The sequence below is a fragment of the Coffea arabica genome, chromosome 5c (assembly GCF_036785885.1).
Source record: "Coffea arabica cultivar ET-39 chromosome 5c, Coffea Arabica ET-39 HiFi, whole genome shotgun sequence".
NCBI lineage: Eukaryota > Viridiplantae > Streptophyta > Magnoliopsida > Gentianales > Rubiaceae > Coffea > Coffea arabica.
The window spans coordinates 43835178-43857297 of record NC_092319.1 but is presented as its reverse complement, the minus strand read 5'-3'; the positions used below and the strand labels follow the sequence as shown (position 1 = coordinate 43857297).

At 38.6% G+C, this 22120-nt stretch overlaps 4 protein-coding genes and 1 pseudogene across 8 annotated transcripts; 4 read left to right on the top strand and 1 right to left on the bottom strand.

The window, feature by feature from the left end:
- The first annotated feature begins 648 nt into the window (after window positions 1–648).
- LOC113689490 (nifU-like protein 3, chloroplastic) lies at window positions 649–2707 on the top strand. Of its 2 annotated transcripts, none has more exons than XM_027207260.2 (4): window positions 649–995; window positions 1125–1242; window positions 1339–1637; window positions 2337–2568. In XM_027207260.2, the coding sequence occupies exons 1-4, from the start codon at window positions 876–878 to the stop codon at window positions 2352–2354; spliced, it is 555 nt and encodes a 184-aa protein (XP_027063061.2). In that variant the 5' UTR covers window positions 649–875; the 3' UTR covers window positions 2355–2568. The 2 variants fall into 2 exon arrangements, with proteins under 2 accessions (XP_027063061.2, XP_071907158.1); XM_072051057.1 differs by having other exon boundaries at window positions 652–995; window positions 2414–2707.
- A 1725-nt stretch (window positions 2708–4432) lies between these two features.
- Window positions 4433–9256, top strand: LOC113690226 (ATP-dependent zinc metalloprotease FTSH 2, chloroplastic). The gene is made up of 5 exons (XM_027208059.2): window positions 4433–4572; window positions 5718–6896; window positions 6991–7304; window positions 8148–8388; window positions 8779–9256. The coding sequence occupies exons 2-5, from the start codon at window positions 5718–5720 to the stop codon at window positions 9118–9120; spliced, it is 2076 nt and encodes a 691-aa protein (XP_027063860.2). The 5' UTR covers window positions 4433–4572; the 3' UTR covers window positions 9121–9256.
- Window positions 9257–9828: 572 nt separating this feature from the next.
- On the top strand, window positions 9829–12138 carry LOC113690913 (pentatricopeptide repeat-containing protein At2g41080-like). 2 transcript variants are annotated; one of them, XM_072051056.1, is made up of 2 exons: window positions 9829–10895; window positions 10980–12138. In XM_072051056.1, the coding sequence occupies exons 1-2, from the start codon at window positions 9936–9938 to the stop codon at window positions 11928–11930; spliced, it is 1911 nt and encodes a 636-aa protein (XP_071907157.1). In that variant the 5' UTR covers window positions 9829–9935; the 3' UTR covers window positions 11931–12138. The 2 variants fall into 2 exon arrangements, with proteins under 2 accessions (XP_071907157.1, XP_027064841.1); XM_027209040.2 differs by having other exon boundaries at window positions 9830–12138.
- Window positions 12139–12713: 575 nt separating this feature from the next.
- Window positions 12714–20538, bottom strand: LOC140007780 (probable alpha,alpha-trehalose-phosphate synthase [UDP-forming] 7). Of its 3 annotated transcripts, none has more exons than XM_072051055.1 (5): window positions 20363–20538; window positions 17975–20093; window positions 16909–17182; window positions 15641–15965; window positions 12714–14502 (listed from the first exon to the last, which is right to left on the bottom strand). In XM_072051055.1, the coding sequence occupies exons 2-4, from the start codon at window positions 19960–19962 to the stop codon at window positions 15654–15656; spliced, it is 2574 nt and encodes an 857-aa protein (XP_071907156.1). In that variant the 5' UTR covers window positions 19963–20093; window positions 20363–20538; the 3' UTR covers window positions 12714–14502; window positions 15641–15653. The 3 variants fall into 3 exon arrangements, with proteins under 3 accessions (XP_071907156.1, XP_071907154.1, XP_071907155.1); XM_072051053.1 differs by lacking the exon at window positions 12714–14502 and adding an exon at window positions 14953–15111 and having other exon boundaries at window positions 20363–20500; XM_072051054.1 differs by lacking the exon at window positions 12714–14502 and having other exon boundaries at window positions 15441–15965; window positions 17975–20073; window positions 20363–20499.
- On the top strand, window positions 13075–13746 carry LOC140007781 (G-type lectin S-receptor-like serine/threonine-protein kinase SD2-5; annotated as a pseudogene).
- Window positions 20539–22120: the final 1582 nt, after the last annotated feature.

Here is a 22120-nt window from a genome sequence, read left to right as displayed (position 1 = left end):
TCTTTCTAATTTGACACATAATCTACTCCCTCTACTGATTTTGTAATTTCAATTTTCTAATATCCACAAAATTGAAAACAATAAAAAGAGATTATATTGACTAGAAAAAAGAAGAGTAAAAAATAGACAAGAGATAGGAAAATAGATTTTTTTTGGGATTTTGTAAATATATTAGCTTAAATTTAAAATTATCTACCAAGTGGATGGCATTATAAGTATTTACTATGTCTAGGGAGGTAAGTATAATTTTTTAAACCTAAAGGGAACCGAGTGAAATTGTTAAAAACATCAAGTGAGGTTTCTGAAATTATCCCTTCTTTTTTCTTTTCTATGAGAATGATAAGCACAAGGCAGTGCTTCAAGATCGGGATTTCATGCCAGTCGAAAGCTTGGGGCTGGTGGAAATTGGAATCGGCCCTCTGATCATTTTGAAACCCAAAATTTCCGAAGTTTGTCCATCTCTGTTTTTTCTTTTTGGGCTTTTGTAAATTTCCCTTTTTTTTTTTTTTTCCTTTTTTTGTCTTCTCCTAGATCTGTTTCACGTTTCAGTAAGTAAAATATCGACGTGGCTTTACATCGCCCCTAGATTAAAATCTTGACGTGGCTTCACATCGCCCCTAGATTAAGCTCAGATTCTATCCATACAAACTGGTGTGAGAATCTCGACTCTCAAAACGCTTCCCATCCGAAATTTTCTTCGATCTTTTTCCCTCATCAGCCAATCAAGATGTTCTCAATCACTTAGAAGATTCTTTCCCTAACGCACAAATGCCACTTCCTACTGAACTACTGTCAAAAGGGAGTATTTTGTTCTGTAAATCATCAAACAAACTAAAATGGGAGCTCTCATCTTTGCATTCTGAAAAGGATAGCACATGATGGATGCATTCTCTGGTGCCAACTCCCAAACCAATTTTCTCAAACCAATACCAACCTCATTAATAACACACCATTCATCACAGCATTCCTCTCCTGCCTGTTTATCCCTCCTCAAGGTATAAACTTTACTTCCATAATCAACCGTTTGGAATACGAACATGATCTTGCATATTCAGTTTCCTTGAAGTATCAAATTATGGCTTACTAATGTGATATTTTTCTGTTATTTCTTGGAAATTCTGAAGAATCCCTGCTCGGATAGCTGCTCAATTGCATCAAAACAATCTTCATTTCTAAGAGGGCAATTCAAAACTGGGCACTTGCTTGGTTTCAATTCAAATCAAAGACATAGAAAGCATGCAGGTAAATAAGAGATTCAAAAAATTATATTGTCCTTTGAACAACTTCGGCGAGGATGATCAAACTGTTCTATTAAGTCTTCGTTTACTGATGTTGAAGGGACTGTGGTTTCACCTAGTTGTGTACTGCCACTTACTGAGGAGAATGTTGAGAAGGTATTGGATGAAGTAAGGCCAGGCCTAATGGCTGACGGAGGAAACGTAGCCTTACATGAGATTGATGGTCTTGTGGTTGTATTAAAGCTGCAAGGAGCATGCGGGTCTTGTCCTAGTTCAACAATGACACTGAAGATGGGGATTGAAACTCGGCTTCGTGATAAGATTCCAGAAATACTAGAAGTGGAACAGATTGTTGATACGGAAACTGGCCTTGAATTGAATGGGGAGAACGTTGAGAAGGTAATTGACAATAAGCTAAGATAGAGCAACAAATTCACTGTGTGTTTCAATATTGTTCTGGACCTTCTTGTTTATGGACATCTATCCAATCACCTGCATTTTATATTCCCACCAAACAAAAGAAAAAAATAATTCTGTTGTCATAACTCACAGAAAATTTATTGCTGTTGCTAATGATATTCATATATGTTTGCGGTGGAGACCTGAAAGAATGAATGGATTTCACATCTGTTGGATATAAAGAAAAAATTGGCCTACTTGTAAAATTGTCTTTTTTCTTGTCAAACCAATACTGCAAAACTATGCCTTATTACTTGTCAGCCAATCAAGTTAGCTAGTTGGCTGCATTGCTGATAGTGTGCAGCTCTTTCATTTGAACCATTTCCTTGGTGAGAAATGTGATTTTCGTCTTTTTCCCCCATCATTATTCTCACATAGACAAATCTAAGCCTCCTAGCCTCCACATATGTAGTCTACTGCTCTCTTCTTAGGATTGCATTTGAGTTGATTGGTTGTGATTTTACACGAGTCTTTATGTTACTTTGGAACTGAATTCTGCCTAATCTTCATAGAAGCCGTATGAAATTCATCTGCTTTCAAGTTCCATGCATCTCAGGAACTCTGGAACATCACATATTGTGCAAATAACCTGATTAATGTTCGTTTTGAATGTTTTTATTTCTTTATTCCATCTCTTAGGTACTCTTGCGTCTGTGATTGATTAAAGGAGTCTTTAGTCATTGCTGCTAAGAGAGGTAGGCTTTGGAATTATGCAGGTTCTTTCAGAGATTAGACCCTATCTGGCTGGCACAGGTGGTGGAGAACTGGAGCTCGTTCAGATTAATGACTACGTGGTGAAAGTTCGGTTAAGTGGCCCTGCAGCAGGCGTAATGACAGTCCGAGTAGCTCTAACACAAAAGTTGAGAGAAAAGATACCTGCAATAGCTGCTGTTCAGTTGATAGAATGATTATCTTGTAAAAAAGACTACTAAAAATCAAGAAAACACAGTTTCAAGCACTTTGTTGCATTTTCCACAGTGAATGAGTTTCCGGTGAGTTTTGGGCTGCCATCTGATTTTATGCTTGTGCAACATAATTTTTACTGTATTTTTTGGTGGAAGCAACAGATCAAATTTAACCTCGTGGTGTGCTTTTCTTGGGATGGTGAATCCTATCCGCTTTCTTTCTGGATTGCCTAATGCTTGCGATGTGATTTCTTCCATATTTGCTTGTTTTGTCGAGTTACGATCACTGCACACATGATGAGTGTTCTAAAACTGAAAACTGAAACTAGGCATGCAACACCCCGATATTTCCATTAGGATGGGGATGGCTCTGTAACTATTTTCTTCCAAGGAGCTCTGCCTAGTGCTTCTTGATATAACCAGCCTGCAATAATTTGTCAGTTGAGAAATAATTGGCTATGCTAGAAGCTCCAAAAGATGCAACCAATCAACACTTTAATATTCCATTACAAAAATTAAGCAGTTCACTCTTTCCCATAATCATAGAAATGGTGTCATTTGCATCAGAAATCTGCAGCGGCCTGATGCTAGCTAGGATGCATTTACTTTTCCAGGCAAGACTAGGTAGAACTTGGATTGATTGACTAGAAAAGGATTAATTTCCCCTGTCCATTTTTCCTTGTGCTTCAGATTCTAGTCGAAGCTCTTTTCCAAATTTCTAAGATTCTTTAGTAGTATTTGAGTAGTGTCTCCATTTAGATGAAAATCAATTGAGACATAAGCTCTGCAAATTATACAGTTCAAAGATTGTTCCAGTTGAGTTCCAGAGAGTTGCACGAATCCCCTGGTTCAGAAAGAAAAACAAGCAGCTAGAGACACTTCTATAGCAAGTACCTCATATGTGACAGCATCTGGCCAATCCTTGAATACGATCAATGCAGATAGTTTACCAAAGAGCTAACAGAATTACCAGGACCAATCAGTCAGCAGTCACTGATGTTTCATTGTTTCTGAAAATCCCATCTGGAACAATGTGAAAATGCACTGGATTTTTTCACACATTCACATCTGCGGATCAAGAAATCCGATTCATCTGTCTAACTAACTGGAACTCAATGCTTGCACTTCTCTACATGTCAAAGGAAACAGGGGAGAACAGAAAACTAATTATTGATTGTGTTGCTTTGTTAGTTGGCAGAAAAGAAAAAAGGGATCCATTCACTTCTGGTGCTTAATTAGGATTTCGTAATCCAATCATGAACACACAAAAAAGATAAGCATCCAATTATTTGCTTAAGGTTCTGAAAGAACACTAAAACAACTGATAGTGGCAACTGCATGATACAATAATGTAAATACTAATACAACAAAAATAAACGCTAAAACAACGAATGTAGACATTAAAAAACATAGCAAATTTTTTTACTTGTTAAAATATGTGCCCAAAATTAATACCCACCAGTCAAATTTCAAACTTGTCCACCTCCCACCTTTAATTTTCTCTATAATCCAAATTGTGATAGTGGAGGAAATGGATCCCCGTGTCCAAAACAGGGCCCTGGACCTTAGAATTACCCTTATTTAGATTAATTTTTAAAAAAAAAACACGTCTTTGGTCCCAGATAGCTCTTTTTTCCAGCGTTATATCTTAAACTTCAGGACTGAAATAAAAAAGGGTTTGAACTTTGAAGTCAAGCATGGGGCAGGTATAAAGTCTTGAAGAAAATGCCAAACAAGGAAAAAAAATCTTTGCAAGGTGGAAATTGTAAACAAACTCCTTCAAAAAAAAAAAAAAAGAAAAAGAAATTGTAGACAAATCTATCAGCAACTGAAATAGTGCCACGTCTACGTTTTCCAAACCACATCCATTTCCTTTAAGTCCCTTCTTTAACGATTGCTTCCCTCTCTCGATAGTCAGTTTCTTTCCTCCTCCTACTACTCCGAAGTCCTACAGCCCATTTACCTGACTGGTATTTCAATCTTCTCAGAATTTCTTTGTTTTTATTTCTTGATTTTTTGCGCTTGCGGGTTATTGATTTGTGAAATTTAGCTCTGTTGTTTCTTGTTGGTTGGGATTACTAAAGTTTGAGTCTTGTTTCTTGCATCCTTCGATGTTTGTGCTAGAATTGTTGAGAATTAAGTGAAAGTAAAGAACTTTTCGATTGGTTAGTGGATTAGTGGCTTATTGACGCAGGCAACTCTTTATATAAGTGAGTATAGCACATGTGGATAGGCAAAGGAAATTGCTCTATCTATTGATTTTGCAAAATGGGCTTGTGAAGAAAAAGAGAAATTTTGGATTTAAATGTTGAGTTTTCCTATTTCAATATTTTTGTTTGTTGTCTTTGGGTACGGGAAGGAAAACTTCGTCGGATAATTTAGCATACTGCCGCTAGGATAATTCCGTTGGCTATGGTTTGAGCTTTTTTTTTTTTTTTGGTCAAGCTGGAATGTAGGAAGAACCAATGTAGAGTTCGTCTCTTTTTTTTTTTCAAGTCGCCTTAGTTTCATAAATAATAAGGAGTGAATATGTAAGCTTTTATTTGGTTGGTTAAATTCAGGGCTTTTCCTCAATTTTGGTATCCAGTCAATTGTTAGACTAAAGTTGTGGATATTGAAGATTTAGATGAATGGACTTATTTGGTGTGTGATATTCTAGCTTTTTTTAGTACCTTTTTAATTCAGTTCTGAAGAAAAAAAAAAAAATTTTTGTTTCGTTCCTTTCTAGTAATGTAAGCAATTAAATCGAGTGGCAACTCAACTTCTAAGTATTGCATATAGTACTACTGATGTGAGATTTTTCAATATTGCTAAAGCTTACCAAATGAAATGATACAGTGAGCGGAAGTTGATAATTGTACATGATAAGCTCAAGTATTGCATCGCTTTGCTTTAACGTCAGTAAGATCCATCATCTTGGAATCATAATTATATCAGTTGAACGAGCTTTTAAGGTGCAAATATTTCAATCCTCTAGCTGTAGTAACGGCAAACTGGGTGCCCTGCTGTGGATAATTCTGTTTTAGCAATATTAGTTCCACCTTCTTGTAATTAAATCAGTTTCTGGTGTATATACTTAGTAGTTTCTGTTTTCATTCCTATGCTTCTCTTACAGATGGCATCATCATCAGTATCTGTAGTGGGAAATGGTCTATCTTCCCATTCTGGTTTTAGCAAAGAAATATATGGCAGGCAGCTTTGCTTAGCCTCAAACCTCCCATCACTGAGTAGAAGATCTAAGGTCATCATAGTAAAATCATCCCTTGACCAGAGATCACATGAAGGGAGGAGAGGCTTCCTGAAACTGTTGCTGGGAAATGTAGGATTAGGTGGAGCAGCATTACTTAATGATGGAAAAGCTTATGCCGATGAGCAAGGGGTTTCTAATTCAAGGATGTCTTATTCTAGATTTTTGGAGTATTTGGACAAGGATAGAGTGAATAGAGTAGATCTGTATGAAAATGGAACTATTGCTATTGTTGAGGCAGTCTCCCCTGAGTTGGGTAACCGGGTGCAGAGAGTTCGTGTGCAACTTCCAGGACTTCCACAAGAGCTTCTTCAGAAATTTAGAGAAAAGAACATTGACTTTGCTGCTCACAATGCTCAAGAGGACTCTGGTTCTCTGTTGTTCAACTTGATTGGAAACTTGGCCTTCCCACTGATCTTGATTGGAGGTCTATTCCTACTTTCAAGGCGATCTTCTGGAGGGATGGGTGGTCCTGGTGGGCCCGGTTTTCCATTGGCCTTTGGTCAATCAAAAGCCAAGTTCCAAATGGAACCAAACACTGGTGTGACCTTTGATGATGTTGCAGGGGTGGATGAAGCAAAACAAGATTTTATGGAGGTTGTGGAGTTCTTGAAGAAGCCTGAAAGGTTTACTGCCGTGGGAGCTCGTATCCCTAAGGGGGTCCTTCTTGTTGGTCCTCCAGGTACTGGAAAGACCCTCCTGGCTAAAGCTATTGCTGGTGAAGCGGGTGTTCCATTTTTCTCGATTTCAGGTTCAGAGTTCGTAGAGATGTTTGTTGGTGTTGGTGCCTCTCGTGTCCGTGATCTTTTCAAGAAAGCGAAGGAGAACGCTCCATGCATTGTATTTGTTGATGAAATTGATGCTGTTGGGCGCCAAAGAGGAACTGGCATTGGAGGAGGCAACGATGAAAGAGAACAGACCCTCAACCAGCTTTTGACAGAAATGGATGGTTTTGAAGGAAACACTGGCATTATTGTAATTGCGGCTACTAACCGTGCTGACATTCTTGACTCTGCCCTGTTGAGACCAGGACGTTTTGATAGACAGGTATAGCTCCTTCAGTGATTCTCACTCCTCAAACTGAGGTTTAATGGAAAATACTTGTTTAATGCAATATATTTAATTTCATGCTCTTGCACAGGTAACCGTTGATGTGCCAGATATTCGGGGAAGAACAGAAATTCTGAAAGTTCATGCTAGCAATAAAAAATTTGATTCAGATGTGTCTCTTGAAGTGATAGCCATGAGAACACCTGGTTTTAGTGGAGCAGATCTTGCTAATCTCTTAAATGAGGCTGCTATCTTGGCTGGCCGACGTGGGAAGGCAGCAATCTCATCAAAAGAGATCGACGATTCAATTGATAGAATAGTTGCAGGAATGGAAGGGACAGTTATGACTGATGGCAAGAGCAAAAGTCTGGTTGCATACCATGAAGTTGGGCATGCTGTCTGTGGGTAAGTTTTGAGATTGTCAAGCTTGTCTTAATTAATTCGAGGTGTTTTATCCTGACAAGTCATCTTTGAAAAAAAAATAATAAATAAATAAATTAAGGCGAAAGCTTACATCCTCCCATGGTTATCAAGTCTACAGTCTGGTGGAATACAAACTTTGGCAAGTTGTTTTTTATATTAATTATCACTTTTCACCCTGCTGCCTCTTGTAATCGTTATTCAGCACCTGAACAATTAAGCCTTAAGTCAAACTTTATGGATTCTATGAAGTGAATGATTTTTCATTTTTTCTCATATTACTGGAAATGGGGGGACCTGCGTATGTTATTAGAGATTAAGACATTCCAGTGTTTTGAGCTTGCATCCCTGGTTTGGCACTTTCCTAAGATCTGTCCTTGATACTGAACTTTAGTCACTATTTCTATGTGATGATAGTCATGATAGTATTTATTGGAGCTTGACTTCTTCAGATTTTTGACAATCATTAGCTGATTTTCATGCTCAGTTCTGAATCTATGCATTTTGAGCTCATATCCTTGCTTCACTTCTGATTCACAAAGAAGCACACAAGTTGAACAATATAGGATAAAATTCTTTAGATCTAGTTGGTGGCTTGGTGTTAGTTTTACATGAGATTTCAAGTATGCAAATCAAGTCATTAGACATGAATGGATTAACTTAATGCTGTTGAGAGATGTGTGGATTAAGATCTAAGAAAATTGTGATCTTCCTGATATCTACCTGATTGGAGCCGATTCCTTTTTTTTTTTTTTTGGTAAGATCAAGTAGAATTGTTTATACAGACTCTAGAGTCTAGACTAATGTCTCAAGTTTGTTATTATCCAGAACTCTCACTCCAGGGCATGATGCTGTTCAGAAGGTCACCCTAGTCCCACGTGGTCAGGCTCGGGGTCTGACCTGGTTTATTCCTGCAGATGACCCAACCTTGATCTCCAAGCAGCAACTCTTTGCTAGAATTGTTGGGGGGCTTGGTGGAAGAGCTGCTGAGGAAGTGATCTTTGGCGAGCCTGAGGTGACAACAGGTGCTGCTGGTGATTTGTATCAGATTACTGGTTTGGCCAAACAGGTGTATCAGTCTTTCCTCTTTTCAAACATTTTTCTTTACTTATCATTCTATGGTGGCTAGACTTCTTTGAGGAATTCAACAATCATTTTGAATCCTTTCAAATCAGTCACAATGCTGCAAGTTCTGTAGCCAATTTCTATAATCTTTTAGTTTTGAGGGATTGAAAAGCACAGAGAATGGTCAAAGTCCTCTACCTAAACTTCCAAAGAACTGGATTAGGCAGCTCAAACCGCCTGTTGGAAGGATTTCTCCTAGAATACTTTTAAGTACTTCAGAATGATCTTAGAACAATCAATTGGCCACGTTCCTTTGTAGTTTTACATACATTATTTGTACATTGAACATTTCTACTTCTGTGGAAATAAATTAGGTGTTCAATCTTTTTTGCAGATGGTGGTCACCTTTGGCATGTCAGATATTGGCCCGTGGTCTTTGATGGACTCATCAGCTCAAAGTGGCGACGTCATTATGCGAATGATGGCTAGGAATTCAATGTCCGAGAAGCTTGCTGAAGACATTGATGCTGCTGTCAAGAGAATTTCAGATACTGCGTATGAGGTTGCTTTAATCCACATTAGGAATAACCGCGAAGCAATTGATAAAATTGTTGAAGTCCTCCTTGAGAAAGAGACGTTGACTGGAGATGAATTCCGAGCAATCCTCTCTGAGTTTGTCGAAATTCCAGCTGAGAACAGGGTTCCTCCTGCTGTACCAACACCAGTAGCTGTATAATTGCACCAAGTAGTACATAGTAGTTAAGCTTGATTATACATCTTCAGTTCATTGAGTGTACAATATTCCCAAATTTTGCATAATGTACGTGTAATTTGCTATTAATTGTAAGTAGAATGTGCAGAATTCAGATTCACCTTCCATTGTATGTCACCATCAAGATAGTAGTTTCATCTTCTCCTTGTGGGTATTGGCCTAACATCAATGTGCTGATGGCAAATGGTTAAGCAACATATATATCATACCCTTGTGAAGCATGAATTATGGTCAATACCTCTTCTAAAAGGAAAGTGAAAGCATGCATGTTCTTTGACCTGCTTCTCTGAAAATGATGCATTTAATGTCCAAATATTAACTCATCATCAGGCATGTGGTTCTTGAAAATCTCAGAGTCTATAACTACAAGTTACATAAGTTGAAAACTTCATTCTAGTTGAATTATGTTAAAGCTTCAATCCAATTGTATCTTGTTAAAATTATTCTAGACTCAAAAGTGTTGGATGTAAATTTGCTGGCACTTTCTTAATTGATACCTCGATGTTAAAATTAACGCAAATTTTTTAAAAGTAACGTTTAAAAGATTACTCTGCATTAACAGTAAAGTATAAACATAATTTGATCCAATAGTTTAATAATGTTTAGGAGTTGTCTTGCATGTACACGAAAGTAACCTGCCACAAACAATTAAGTTTTGGATCCAAAAGTAATTTGCTCATTTGCTATGGTAACCAGTTGCTTGTACTAACAAGGGAGAAAAACTTGCATCCAGTGACGCTGCCTCATGCAGCCAGTCTGCTTGGGTGTTGGACAATCCTATGAACCAACACAAATGCATGGGCCTTTTGACTTCAACAATTCGCCTTCCCCTCCATAATTTTACCTCCCATTCTTTCAGCACAAAATCATTAACAGCAGAGTTCAAAAACCTCTGCTCAAGAGGCCACATTGACGAAGCCTTCACCAACTTCACTTCTTTGATATGGTCATATCCGCCTCTCTTTTCTGACCTCCTAAAAGCATGCATCCAAACCCAATCTTTCTCCCTTGCCAAGCAACTCCATTCTCTCATCTTGACGGCTGGCTGCTTCAAGGAAAAGTTTGTAGTCAACCATCTCCTCAATGCGTACTCCAAATTAGGCCGTTTGGACGCCGCAGTCTCACTGTTCGAAAAAATGCCCAACAGAAATACTATGTCGTTTAACATTTTAATTGGAGGGTTCATTCAGCATGGTGATTTGGATAGTGCGTTTAAGCTGTTTGATGAAATGGGTGATAGGAATTTAGCCACTTGGAATGCGATGATCGTTGGTACGGTCCAGTTCGAGTTTAACGAAGATGGGTTGAGTTTGTTTTCCAGAATGCACAAGTTGGGATTTTTACCTGATGTATTCACTCTTGGGAGTGTTTTGAGAGGGTGTGCTGGGTTGAAGGACTTGAATAAGGGAAAGCAAGTTCATGGATATGTGGTTAAGTCAGGTTTCGAGATGAATTTGATTGTTGGAAGTTCGTTAGGTCATATGTATATGAGATCAGGGAGCTTAAAGGAAGGGGAGAAAGTTATTAGATTGATGCCGATGCATAGTGTGGCTGTTCTCAATACACTTATTGCAGGGAGGTCCCAAAATGGGTGTTCAGAGGGTGCCTTGGATATTTACAACATAATGAGAATGTCTGGGTTTAGGCCGGATAAGATCACATTTGTGAGCGTGATCAGTTCATGTTCTGAGCTGGCCACACTTGGGCAGGGCCAGCAGATTCATGCTGATGTCATCAAGGTTGGCGCCCTTTCTGTCGTTCCTGTTATTAGTTCATTAGTTAGCATGTACTCACGAAGTGGTTGTTTGGATGATGCTGTGAAGGTTTTTGAGGAAAGAGAGGGAGCTGATCTTGTTTTGTGGAGTTCTATAATTGCTGCTTATGGATTTCACGGAAGAGGAAAGGAAGCTGTGGAATTGTTTGATAGGATGGAGCACGAAGGTTTGGAGCCGAATGATGTCACTTTCTTGAGTTTACTATATGCTTGTAGTCATTGCGGAATGAAAGAAAAGGGACTTGAGTTATTCAAGGTGATGGTGGAAAAGTATGGACTGGAGCCTCAATTAGAGCATTATACATGTGTTGTGGATCTACTTGGTAGATCAGGCTGTTTAGACGAGGCAGAAGGCTATATTAGATCAATGCCAATCAAGGCAGATGCTGTTATATGGAAGACTTTGTTATCAGCCTGTAAGATTCATAAAGATTCAGATATGGCTAAAAGGATAGGTGAAGAAGTTTTGAAAATTGATCCTCGAGATTCTTCCGCCTATGTTCTCCTTGCAAATATTCAGGCCTCTACCAGAAGATGGAAGGATGTTTCAGAGTTGCGAAAAGCAATGAGAGATCAAAATGTGAAGAAGGAGCCAGGCATAAGCTGGTTGGAGATAAAGAACCAGATTTATCAGTTCATTATGGGTGATAAATCTCATCCGCTGGCACAGGAGATTGAGAATTACTTGAATGAACTGATGGAAGAAATAAGAATAGAAGGTTATGTGCCTGATATTGGCTCAGTGTTGCATGACATGGATGTGGAGGAAAAGGAGTACAACCTAGTGCACCACAGTGAGAAGCTGGCAATTGCTTTTGCTCTGATGAACACTCCAAAGGGCTTTCCGATCAGAGTGATGAAGAATTTGCGTGTATGCAGCGATTGTCATGTTGCTATCAAGTACATATCGAAGGTCAAAAACCGGGAAATTATTGTGCGAGATAATAGTAGGTTTCATCATTTCAAAAATGGATATTGTTCTTGTGGAGATTATTGGTGAGGGGAACAGGTGTAATCTTTATTCATTCTTACTAGTTAGCGGTTACTTCCATCATCATCATTTTTCTTCTCGGACAGTAACCATATTATTACAACTTACATTAGAAAAATCGAAAGTTTTGTGGATTTTAGTTACCATGAAGCCTTTTTTCTTCTCTGAATGTAGCAATATTCCTACAATAAAAAAGTCAACAATCTTAATTCATTCATTTTTGCGGAAAATTCTGTGAATCAACTTTGATCAATGTGGAAGACTTCAGTTCATATATTTCCTTGTGCAGGTAAATGATTGAGATATGAGTGACAAAGCCTCTCATCAATCTCCCCTCATGTCAGATGGGTCCCCTGAATGAACAGCTTTTTCTTAAACCCACAAAAAAATGAAAAAAAAAAAAAAAAGAAAAAAAAAAAGGTCTTCCCTCCCTGAACGAATCCGATGAAAGGCTAAAGAAGACGGATGAATATCCTCTAGAAGTCTGAGCACTTTGCTATTTCATGGTTTCACTAACATCGAAAGACATGACTTCTCCAAGTTCATCTTTACTCTCTCACTAGGTAATCTATTGGTTGCCTCTTGCCACTGACAACGAAATTTCTGAAAATTCCCAATTTCTAGTGTGAACCGGCATTGACTGGAAAATTGCAAATTATTTGTCCTTCAAGATGTAAACTTTTGGTTACAGTTTAGACATGCAATCTGGTCCACAAGGAAGAAGAAATCTTTACTTGCTAGTCGATGTTTGAAGAGTTGCTTGGCTATCAACACAAGGGCATACGTAAGAGAGACACAAAGAGTCAAGGATGACCTCGATTCACTTTGAGTCCAAATGGCAGATAGTTGGAAGCTTTATAGTGTGATAAACAATCACTATTCAGCTATGCATTCTTAGCAAGAACGTATAATTCCCTCTTTCAAGGGAAGACAAATTCTCAGATTTTTGTCAGGCAAAATAGTAAAAATTTCAGTCCTGCTTCTTCTCCCTGTGCCACAAGTTATAACATGCCAGCATCAATTCTACCCTCAGCACTTTCAGCGAAAAAGTTGCTTGTATTGCCTCCCGTTGATATTGGTGTTCTTCATTTCTTGTTGGCAGCTTTGCTGTTGCAGTGATCTTTAGGGGAATCCCTGTTTTAGTTGTAAGTGCATGTACTTTCATTGTTTGCTTGGCACAATCTACATGTTGATCTCAAGAAAGGAAGAAAAAGTAGAAGGCAGTATAAAACCTCCAAGACAGCCAGAAGGAGAGAAAGATAGTAGCGTACAAATGCCAGGGCTGCCAATGTGGTTTTTGTGCGAGGAACTCCGTGTGGCACCAAGCAATTTTGAGGAGAAGCTAGGTGGTGGAGGATTTGGGAGCGTGTTTAAGGGAAGGTTACAGGATGGAACCTCCGTTGCTGTTAAGCATTTGGAGAAACCAAGTCTGGATATGAAGGGATTCTTGGCTGAAGTAAAAACAATTGGAAGCATCCATCATTTCAATCTCGTGAAATTGATAGGACATTGCAAGGACAAATCTCACCAGCTTCTGGTATATGGATATGTGCCTAATGGATCACCGGACAAATGGATTTTCAGCAGAGACCCAAAGCATTAGCTGAATTGGCAGATCCGCAAGAGGATAGCAATTGATGTAGCAAAAGGATTAGCTTATTTACATGAAGAACGTTCCCAGAAAGTCATCCACCTTGATGTAAAACCACAAAAGGTCCTGCTGGATGAAAACTTCAACGGCAAAGTCTCTGATTTCGGGCTGTCTAAGGTCATAGACAGAGACAAGAGCCAAGTTGTCACAACCATCAGAGGAAATCCAGGATAGATTGCTCCAGAATGGCAATTCACGAAGATCACAGAAAAAGTCGATATCTACAGTTTTGGGATTGCCCTCCTTGAAATAATTAAGTGGAAGGAGAAATGTTGATAGTCACTCAGAATCTTGCTCGCATCCGTTGAATCTCTTGCAGTGGAAGTCTAAAGAAAACAAGTTACATGACATTGTGAGAAATTTTGACCAGGACATGAAGAATAATGCAGAGGAAGTGGAGAGGATGATAAGAATCGCAGCTTGGTGCCTGCAAGATGATCATACAAGAAGGCCTTGCATGTCCACAGCAGTGAATGTCTTGGAAGGAGTAATGGAAGTGGAGTTAAAACATCAGCTTCAACTTCATACATGCGTTGGCAGATCATGTTGTGAACATTGATGATGTTTTTGGGTAATGACTAACTTTACAATCACTGCAGAATCAGACACACGTATAACCGAGATGCAGAATATTATATTAGTGATGGTATAAACTCCGAGGATAAACTCTTTGACAGCAAATTGTTTAAACTTCAAAGTCGGAGAGCGAACAGAACAGCGTCCTCATTGCAGCAGATTGAAAATAACAAGATCTAGTCTTGAACAATGACAAAATGTTGGCCGCCAAGGTGTATTATCTTCCTTTTTTGGGTCCCAAAGTAGGCGGTGTGAATCTTCCGACGGGTAAAATGCTGGTGCACAGAAAGATGAAAAGGCGTGGTACGGTATTCGATGTTCAGCAAAATACACAGCATATCAAACATTTTGCCCCTGAGCAAACAGCATTTATGTTAAGCGAAGTAGTACAAAACTCCTCCTGTAACCCGGTACACTAAAACAACCCTTTGATCATACAACAATGAAACTGAAAGACCAACAGAAATAACTAGATATGACAAAACAAACAATCCGATTTATGGAACTGGGATGTTCAACTTCAAGAGGACAACAGCATGCCAGAATATGTACATGTATAAACAATATACCAATGTTTATTTCAAAAAGAATTCAAAAGGGTGACAAGCCAATGCTACAGTTAAGATCCAGGGTGAACTATGTCTGCCAAACAGAATTATTGTCATGATTATTCTAATTCTTGCATCCACATTACTTTCATTAGTACAAATATTGCCATCCAAAAGAACATTGCGGCCTCCTTCTCCAGTCAAGCAGGACAAATGCAGAAATACAAATCCCCTTGATCTAACAATTTAATACTGATTTTCTGGCTTCAGAACTTGGCAGACTTCATTCAGTAGGTAACCCTTCATGCATAGGTAATTTGCTCCTTTGGAGGCCATAAACAATCTCGGGTCTACAACGAGGGCATCAAGCCTCAACTCCCAAATGGTATCACAAGTGCCAAAGGATCCTTTTCATCTACGGCATGTGAAGTTCAAGCAGATAACATGTTATATTCTCAACAAGATGCCAAGGAATATTCAGAAATTCAAAATTATGTTGCTTCCATTAATTAAGAGGAATAGCGCCAAACTTCATCCATGTTAGTTACGACAGCCTCAATCTCTCTGATTACCAGATTCAGTAATGCACAATTATTGTCATTTACCACAAGAACACGCTTAAAATCCTGTCCAGAGTTACGCACTAAAATCTAACCTCACAAAATCACACCTTCCTGTCATTAAATTCATCACAAGATCCTAACTACTTCTAATAGATTCACCCCAAAAAGAATTCCGCACCAAACAAAACTTTGCCTTCTGCTCACTGGATTGGTATCTATCTTGGAAGGCACTGAAGAAATAGAGACAAGAGGTAAATAAATGCAAAGCAGAAAGGGAAGACTACTAGACTTGATTTCCTAAATCTCAAACCTAATGCCCTTCTAAGCATACATGCACCACCAAATCGGGAACTCCATGTGTAGAAGAAATCAATAAGAAACCTGATGATTTGTTTCAGGAAGAATCTTCTGTTTCATCTTCAGAGGTAACTGGAGTATGAGTGGCATCAGCAAGAGAGTCAAGCATGTTTATCACCTCAGATGGGTCATCCAAGTAGTATTTCGCTTTACTCGGTTTTTGTCCAACTGTGCAGGCAAATACTTCAGCTTTGTAAGAAAGAATATTTCTTGATATTGCAGCGCCTATAATTTCAAACATATCCTCATCAGATCTGTCATCACCAATGCAAAGCACAAAATCAGCCTGTTTCCCTTTCTCCACCATGGATGTAAATATTCTTTCTGCAACTGAGCCTTTGCTGACCCCCTGAAAGAACACAAGGATTAGACACTCCCAATTATGATGTTCAAAATTCAAAGCCAAATGTGTAAGTGTTGCACTATACTGCTGGAGACCCACAGTAACCAAGTTGGCTGAATTGTTTATTAGACATTTACTTCTCAAACTATGAGGCAAAATCAATCAGTTGTTTTAGATAACCAGTAGTCTAATTAGGTGTAACATATCCCAACCATTATCAGATTAGAATCACAATGCATATGTTAATGAAAAGCAATGGACACAGAAGAAATGAAAGCAAAAGGAACCCTATTTAATACAATAAAATAATATAAACAATCCATTGCAAAATGATCGAGTAAACATAATCAACTCCAGATTGCTAAATGATGTAGCTGCACTCAAAGGAAAATCATACTCCGCATCTACATGATTCCCAACCTATCAGGTAAATTATGAAGCTAGTATCCACCAATTCCTTCCGCACTCTATGCTCAACGAGATTAACATTCCAAGAAGGTTACAAGGAAAGAGAACCAAATGAAAGTGCAGCAACCAAGTAATCATACTGGGAAACAACACAACAAGAAAATAAATGACCTCACAATACAAAGACAACCCACTAAGGGTGACTACAAATGGTTAAACAGATCTTGATGAGTGTATAGGGCTGCGGATTTCATTTTCATTTATAGATTCATATAGTACATGAAGAATGGGACTGCATAAGCAAAGTTATAAAATTATTAGTAACTCTTATAATGCCAACACTATAAGTGCTGGGGACTTCACTGTCATTTATAAATTCATGAGGACTTCAACATCATTTATTATCATTCATAATTCTGCTGAGCTACAATAAAAATCAGGCCAGTCTGCTTGCAGAAGACAATCAAACAGGTAGACAAAACATAAGAACTAAAAGTAGAATAAAATAGTTAACATGCAAATCAAGAAGCAAACTACATGCCTGTGGCTTGACTTCTACGATATGCTGGCCACTCTTTACAGAAACAGGCTCATTTGCTAAAACGCTCTCAAGATGATCCAACATCTCCTTTGCCTGAGAATACCCAAAGTCTGGGTCTGCATCCCCATACTGCCAGACCAAAGCACTTTCTTTCTTCTCAATGCAAGAACCATCTGTTGCCTCAGTATACGATTTCATTACAGGTTCAGCAATTTGCATCCATCCAAATTCAGAATTCTGACCACAGGTCTCCCAGTCTTTATGTTGTGACCACCTGCCAATTTGCAGAATTAGTAATAGAGCAAAACAACAACAAAGGAAACGTGGTTTTTTTATTGGTTCTTTTTTGTTTTTTTTTTTTTTTTGTGTTGTTTATTGGTTCTGTGTATAGCATTTCCAGTACCAAATTGTCCAATCCCAATTAATTTCTTTCCACAAGAAACCCTTACCCGGAGTGCTCCATTAGCACCCATATCTAGATAATGGGCTCCTAGAAACCACCAAGTATCCTTAACTGCATTCCAACTTAAGCATTAACGTTTACAAAATATCTGGTCAAGAGAGAAAAAGAAATGAAGCTAAAACATTCACTACTCCAGCAAAATGAAGGTCCTCTATAAACTACTTGAGTAGTTACTGGGTATTTAGTTAACCACTGACCCCATCATTAGAGAAGCTGTACAGGTTGCGAATTAATGTGTAGGCTAACTATTTACCTAACCCCATTAAACCCTAAAGACACAAAGCTTAAAACCAGAAGCCCCTCAGAATCAATTTTGACCACATTTCTTCATTAACTTCATAAGTGCCTTCCAATTGGATTCCCAAAGAGAGTGAACAGTAAACCTACTTACCAGGACAAGTATAAAGAACAACAAATCGTCAATCAGAAGAATACTTCTATATATATTATTAGCAAAAATAGACGATAACTATGTGAAGTTTCAGTGTAAAACCATTTCAAGGCATCAAACCGGACACAAGACAGCACCACTGGAACATCTGAAGCCATAAAAGATGTCAATGAAAATTTGAAACCAGAAAAACACGTTCTAGGAAACCAAACCTTAAGAAGTAGCCATGTTCAGCTGCAAGTCCCAGCTGTTTGCAAGGCTCAAACCATCTGCTTAAGCTGTCCCTCCCCCTTCCGCTGACTATGAAGACCACATTATTTGGATCCCCACAGAGTGTGTTCAAGATAGAGAGCACTTCAGGGTTTGGAGTTTTGATGATGGAATTTTGAGGCATTACAGTCCCGTCATAGTCCAACAATATGGCCCTATGCTGAGCCTTAGTGTAAGCTGACACAATATCATCAATTGAAAGCTTTCTAAAGTTAGGATCCAGAGCTACAACTCTGAACCCGAATCCCAAACCTATGCCATAAGATCTCTTCCTAAAATGATCAGCACATGTCCTCTCCAAGTCTTGCAGGAAGCTTCTTGCCCAATATGCCACATCATGCGTACTTACATAACGATAATGCTTCTCATGTCGCAGTTCTTTCTCTTGGTCAGACATTGATATAGCCTCATTCAGTGCCTCAGAAGTTGCTTCAACATTCCATGGGTTGACTCGTATTGCCCCGCTAAGGGAAGGAGAACACCCAATGAATTCTGAAACAACCAGCATGCTCTTTTTGGTTCCACTCAAATCTGAGCCTGCTTCTGCACCAGGTATTCCCTGTCTACAAACAATGTATTCATATGGGGTCAGGTTCATCCCATCCCTTACTGCAGTTACCACAACACACTCAGCAATCCTGTAATAAGCCATTCTCTCTGAGATGGGCACAGGCCTGTCAATTAGAACAACAGGTTGATATCCAGGCTTTCCAAATTTCTCATTGATCCTGTTGCAGCTTTCCTGTATTTCAGCCTGTATTTGCTCCAAGTCCAACCCTCTTCCTCTAACAGGATTTAAAATCTGAAGCAGCACTGCCCTTCCTTGCCATTTCGAATGTTGCTTGAGCATATTCTCCATAGCTAGGATTTTCAAATTGATGCCTTTGAAGATATCCATATCATCGACCCCAAGCAACACGGTTTTCCCTTCAAATTGCTTCTTCAGCTCTTCATACCTCATCTCCTTATCAGCAAGTTTCATCACTGATTCAACATGGCCCATATGTATTCCAACGGGCATGATTTTAATACCAACGGTCCTACCAAAGTAATCCAACCCTATATAACCCCTTTTTGATAAATACTCCAAGCCCATCATGCGACTACAACAAGAGAGGAAGTGCCGGGCATAGTCAAAAGTATGAAAACCAATAAGATCGCAATTAAGTAAAGCCTTAAGAATCTCTTCTCTAACAGGAAGTGTCCTGTATATCTCTGATGAAGGAAATGGACTGTGGAGGAAGAACCCCATCCTCAATCGAGTAAAGCGCCTCCTCAAGAAAGTGGGCAACACCATTAAATGATAATCATGAATCCAAACAAAGTCATCCTCAGGATTTAGCACCTCAATCACTCTCTGCGAAAATATCTTGTTGGCCGACACGTATGCTTCCCACATGGAACGATCAAACCGCCCTCCATTATCAGCAGAAAATGGCAGCATGTAGTGAAAGAGCGGCCACAACTGCTTCTTGCAGAAACCGTTGTAATACTTCTCCACAATATTCGGCGGAAGAAAAGTCGGCACGCATTTAAATTTTTCCAAAAGATAATTGGCAACATCATCTTGTTCAATTGGATCAACATCAACGCACAGTGACCCAACGTATTGCACTTCCATATCTTCTGGCAAACCATCTTTAAGCCTCAGAAGCAATGAATCCTCATTCCAAGTAAAGCTCCATCCTTTATTATCAGGTCTTCGCTTAGCTTTCAATGGCAACTGATTTGACACAACTATCATCCTATCACCAGCTATTGAAGACGGATTATCCGACGCAACACTATGCGCCTGGTCATCATCTAGCTCACATATACTTCCGGGCACGGTCATGACCCTAGGAAACCTTCTCCTTTCCTTCTCTCTACCCATTACCGGAATATTCCCGGATGCCAAATCTAAGAGATTAGTATACGATCTTGACAACATTTTTCCAAGGTTCTGTATTATCTCCCCAAAAAATTCAGAACAAAAGTCGCCAACCTAAACCCCACAACTCAAAATTCTTCTTTTCCCCTCAAATTGATAGTTTTCAATTATCTGCACGAGCCCAAGAACACCTTTTTCACATAAAAGAATCAATTCAGAAACAATCTACACTAAATTACAACTAAAAATTCAACAAATGCAGTAGAAAATGAAGAAAGCAAGACATCAAGCCAATTAAAGAGAAACCCGTTTACTGTAATTGAATAAATTAGTGATCTAAGCAAAGCCCAACTGAGAAAAACGTGAACAAGAGAAAAACCAATTATCAAAAGCCCTAAATTTGCAAAACTCAAATTGAAAAAGGATGAAAGACATCCTGAAATTGAGAAGCGAAACTGACCTCTGTTATTAAATCAGGTGAATCTTTTGAATCTTTTCGGGGAGAAAGCTTTGATCTTTGGAGGTGTATTGGGGTCAAATTTGGGTCTATTTCAAAGAACTATAGAAAATAATTATGGACTTTGCATGAAATGTGTATATATATATATATAATATAAGTGATCTCCAGAAAGAGTGCAAAGTGGCCCTGGAAAATGAAGAATATTTCAGAGTAAAATAATTTATTTCATATTGAATTTTTTTTCTTTTTTGGAACAAAACGTGCAAAGAAATAAAAGAATCTCTGGTATCACACGACAGCACTCAACTAATGTCACAAGCCAATAAATGTGCATTCTGAATACTGATTTTCACGTTGTGAATGCTGTTTTACTGTAAATGTGCACTCTGGAATAAAGTTCATAATTGAAATATTTTGATAAAGATGATTAAAAAAAGTGAACGAAAAATGCATTTATAATACAGATAAATTATTTTTTTTTTTTCAAATGGTCCAAATACACTCTAAAACTTACCATGGGCATGAATTTTTGTCATTCCCATTACTATTTTGTTTGCAGTCATAACGGATTTTATTTTATGATGAAAATCTAATACTTGCATTACTATTAAATAGTTCATTCAATATTTTCCATAATTATTATATGTATCATTAATTTTAAGAGTTAAACTTCACTCTATTGTAATACGACATGTTTACGTGTCAAAAATTAAAGAATCGTTATAAAGTTACTTAATAAATTATTTTTTCAACTTTAATATCATTTATTATCCCCTCGTTCGTCTCATCATACAATATATTAATCAGCTAGGAGATTTTCTTGTTGTGTAGGGTAGAAGAGATTAGAGTATTCAATTACTGAGCCATCAATCTTGAAAATGATGGATGGCTGCTCCAAAAGCCAAAAAAAAAAAAAAAAAAAAGGACGTCCCTATTATATGCAAAAAGATATTATTAAGTTTAGATTAAGAGCTGGTTGGATGAAATCCGGGTGGATATATCACAGCTCCAAAAAGGAGGAGGATAAGGTTTAGCCAGCCGACTTAGAACTTAGAAGTCCGGACCAAAGCGCCAGCTGTGGGGAGCACGCGGTGAATGACCACGTGCGCTGCACGTTTGGGCTGGGCAATATGACACGTTTGGCATTTGATTTAAGTGGACTCGGCGTTTGTTTGTTGGGTCAACCCTCGGCCTGTGAGCGTACGGACGACAGCTTGGAAAGTTTTTTGAAACCACCCCTTGGGATGCGTGTTTTGATTTAACTTTGCCAGCTGGCTGTCCATCTCACCTTGACACGTGGCGCATTTTCAAAGACAGGTTTCCGGACTTGCAGGATCAGCGCCAAGAGAAAATTTAGTACTAGTAGTAGTAGTAGTAATCTTTGACCAAAGATCTTGATAGCCCCATCAGATTCAGAGGGTTCCTGTCTGTTGTGCGGCTCTTCTCATTTGAAATGCAATGAATCTGCCGGTTGTGAAATCATGGCTGTGAATTTTGAAAATTTTGGGCCTGTGAATTCTAAGTAAGAGATCGAACTTTCGAGTCAACCTATTCGAGCCCTATCGAATCGAGCTCGAGCATAAATTGTATATCTTGAACGGACATGGACTCGAATTTGGGTGTCTTCACGGGAGAATCAAGTCGAGCTCGGTGCGACTCGAGTCGACAACACCCCATTTGAAATATATTAAGTGAGACAGACAACTACAGCTGGGCACTGCATGCATGCTGCAGCTAATAATGCAATCAAATTGGGCC

Coding starts and splice junctions, on each gene's coding strand:
- LOC113689490 (XM_072051057.1), top strand. CDS start 876: ATGATGGATGCATTCTCTGGTGCCAACTCCCAAACCAATTTTCTCAAA. Junction 996..1,124: donor CCTGTTTATCCCTCCTCAAG/GTATAAACTTTA, acceptor GAAATTCTGAAG/AATCCCTGCTCGGATAGCTG. Junction 1,243..1,338: donor AAGACATAGAAAGCATGCAG/GTAAATAAGAGA, acceptor CTGATGTTGAAG/GGACTGTGGTTTCACCTAGT.
- LOC113690913 (XM_027209040.2), top strand. CDS start 9,936: ATGAACCAACACAAATGCATGGGCCTTTTGACTTCAACAATTCGCCTT.
- LOC113690226 (XM_027208059.2), top strand. CDS start 5,718: ATGGCATCATCATCAGTATCTGTAGTGGGAAATGGTCTATCTTCCCAT. Junction 7,305..8,147: donor GTTGGGCATGCTGTCTGTGG/GTAAGTTTTGAG, acceptor GTTATTATCCAG/AACTCTCACTCCAGGGCATG. Junction 8,389..8,778: donor TTACTGGTTTGGCCAAACAG/GTGTATCAGTCT, acceptor TCTTTTTTGCAG/ATGGTGGTCACCTTTGGCAT.
- LOC140007780 (XM_072051055.1), bottom strand. CDS start 19,962: ATGTTGTCAAGATCGTATACTAATCTCTTAGATTTGGCATCCGGGAAT. Junction 17,183..17,974: donor GAACATGGCTACTTCTTAAG/GTTTGGTTTCCT, acceptor GCAAATTGGCAG/GTGGTCACAACATAAAGACT. Junction 15,966..16,908: donor TCGTAGAAGTCAAGCCACAG/GCATGTAGTTTG, acceptor GTGTTCTTTCAG/GGGGTCAGCAAAGGCTCAGT.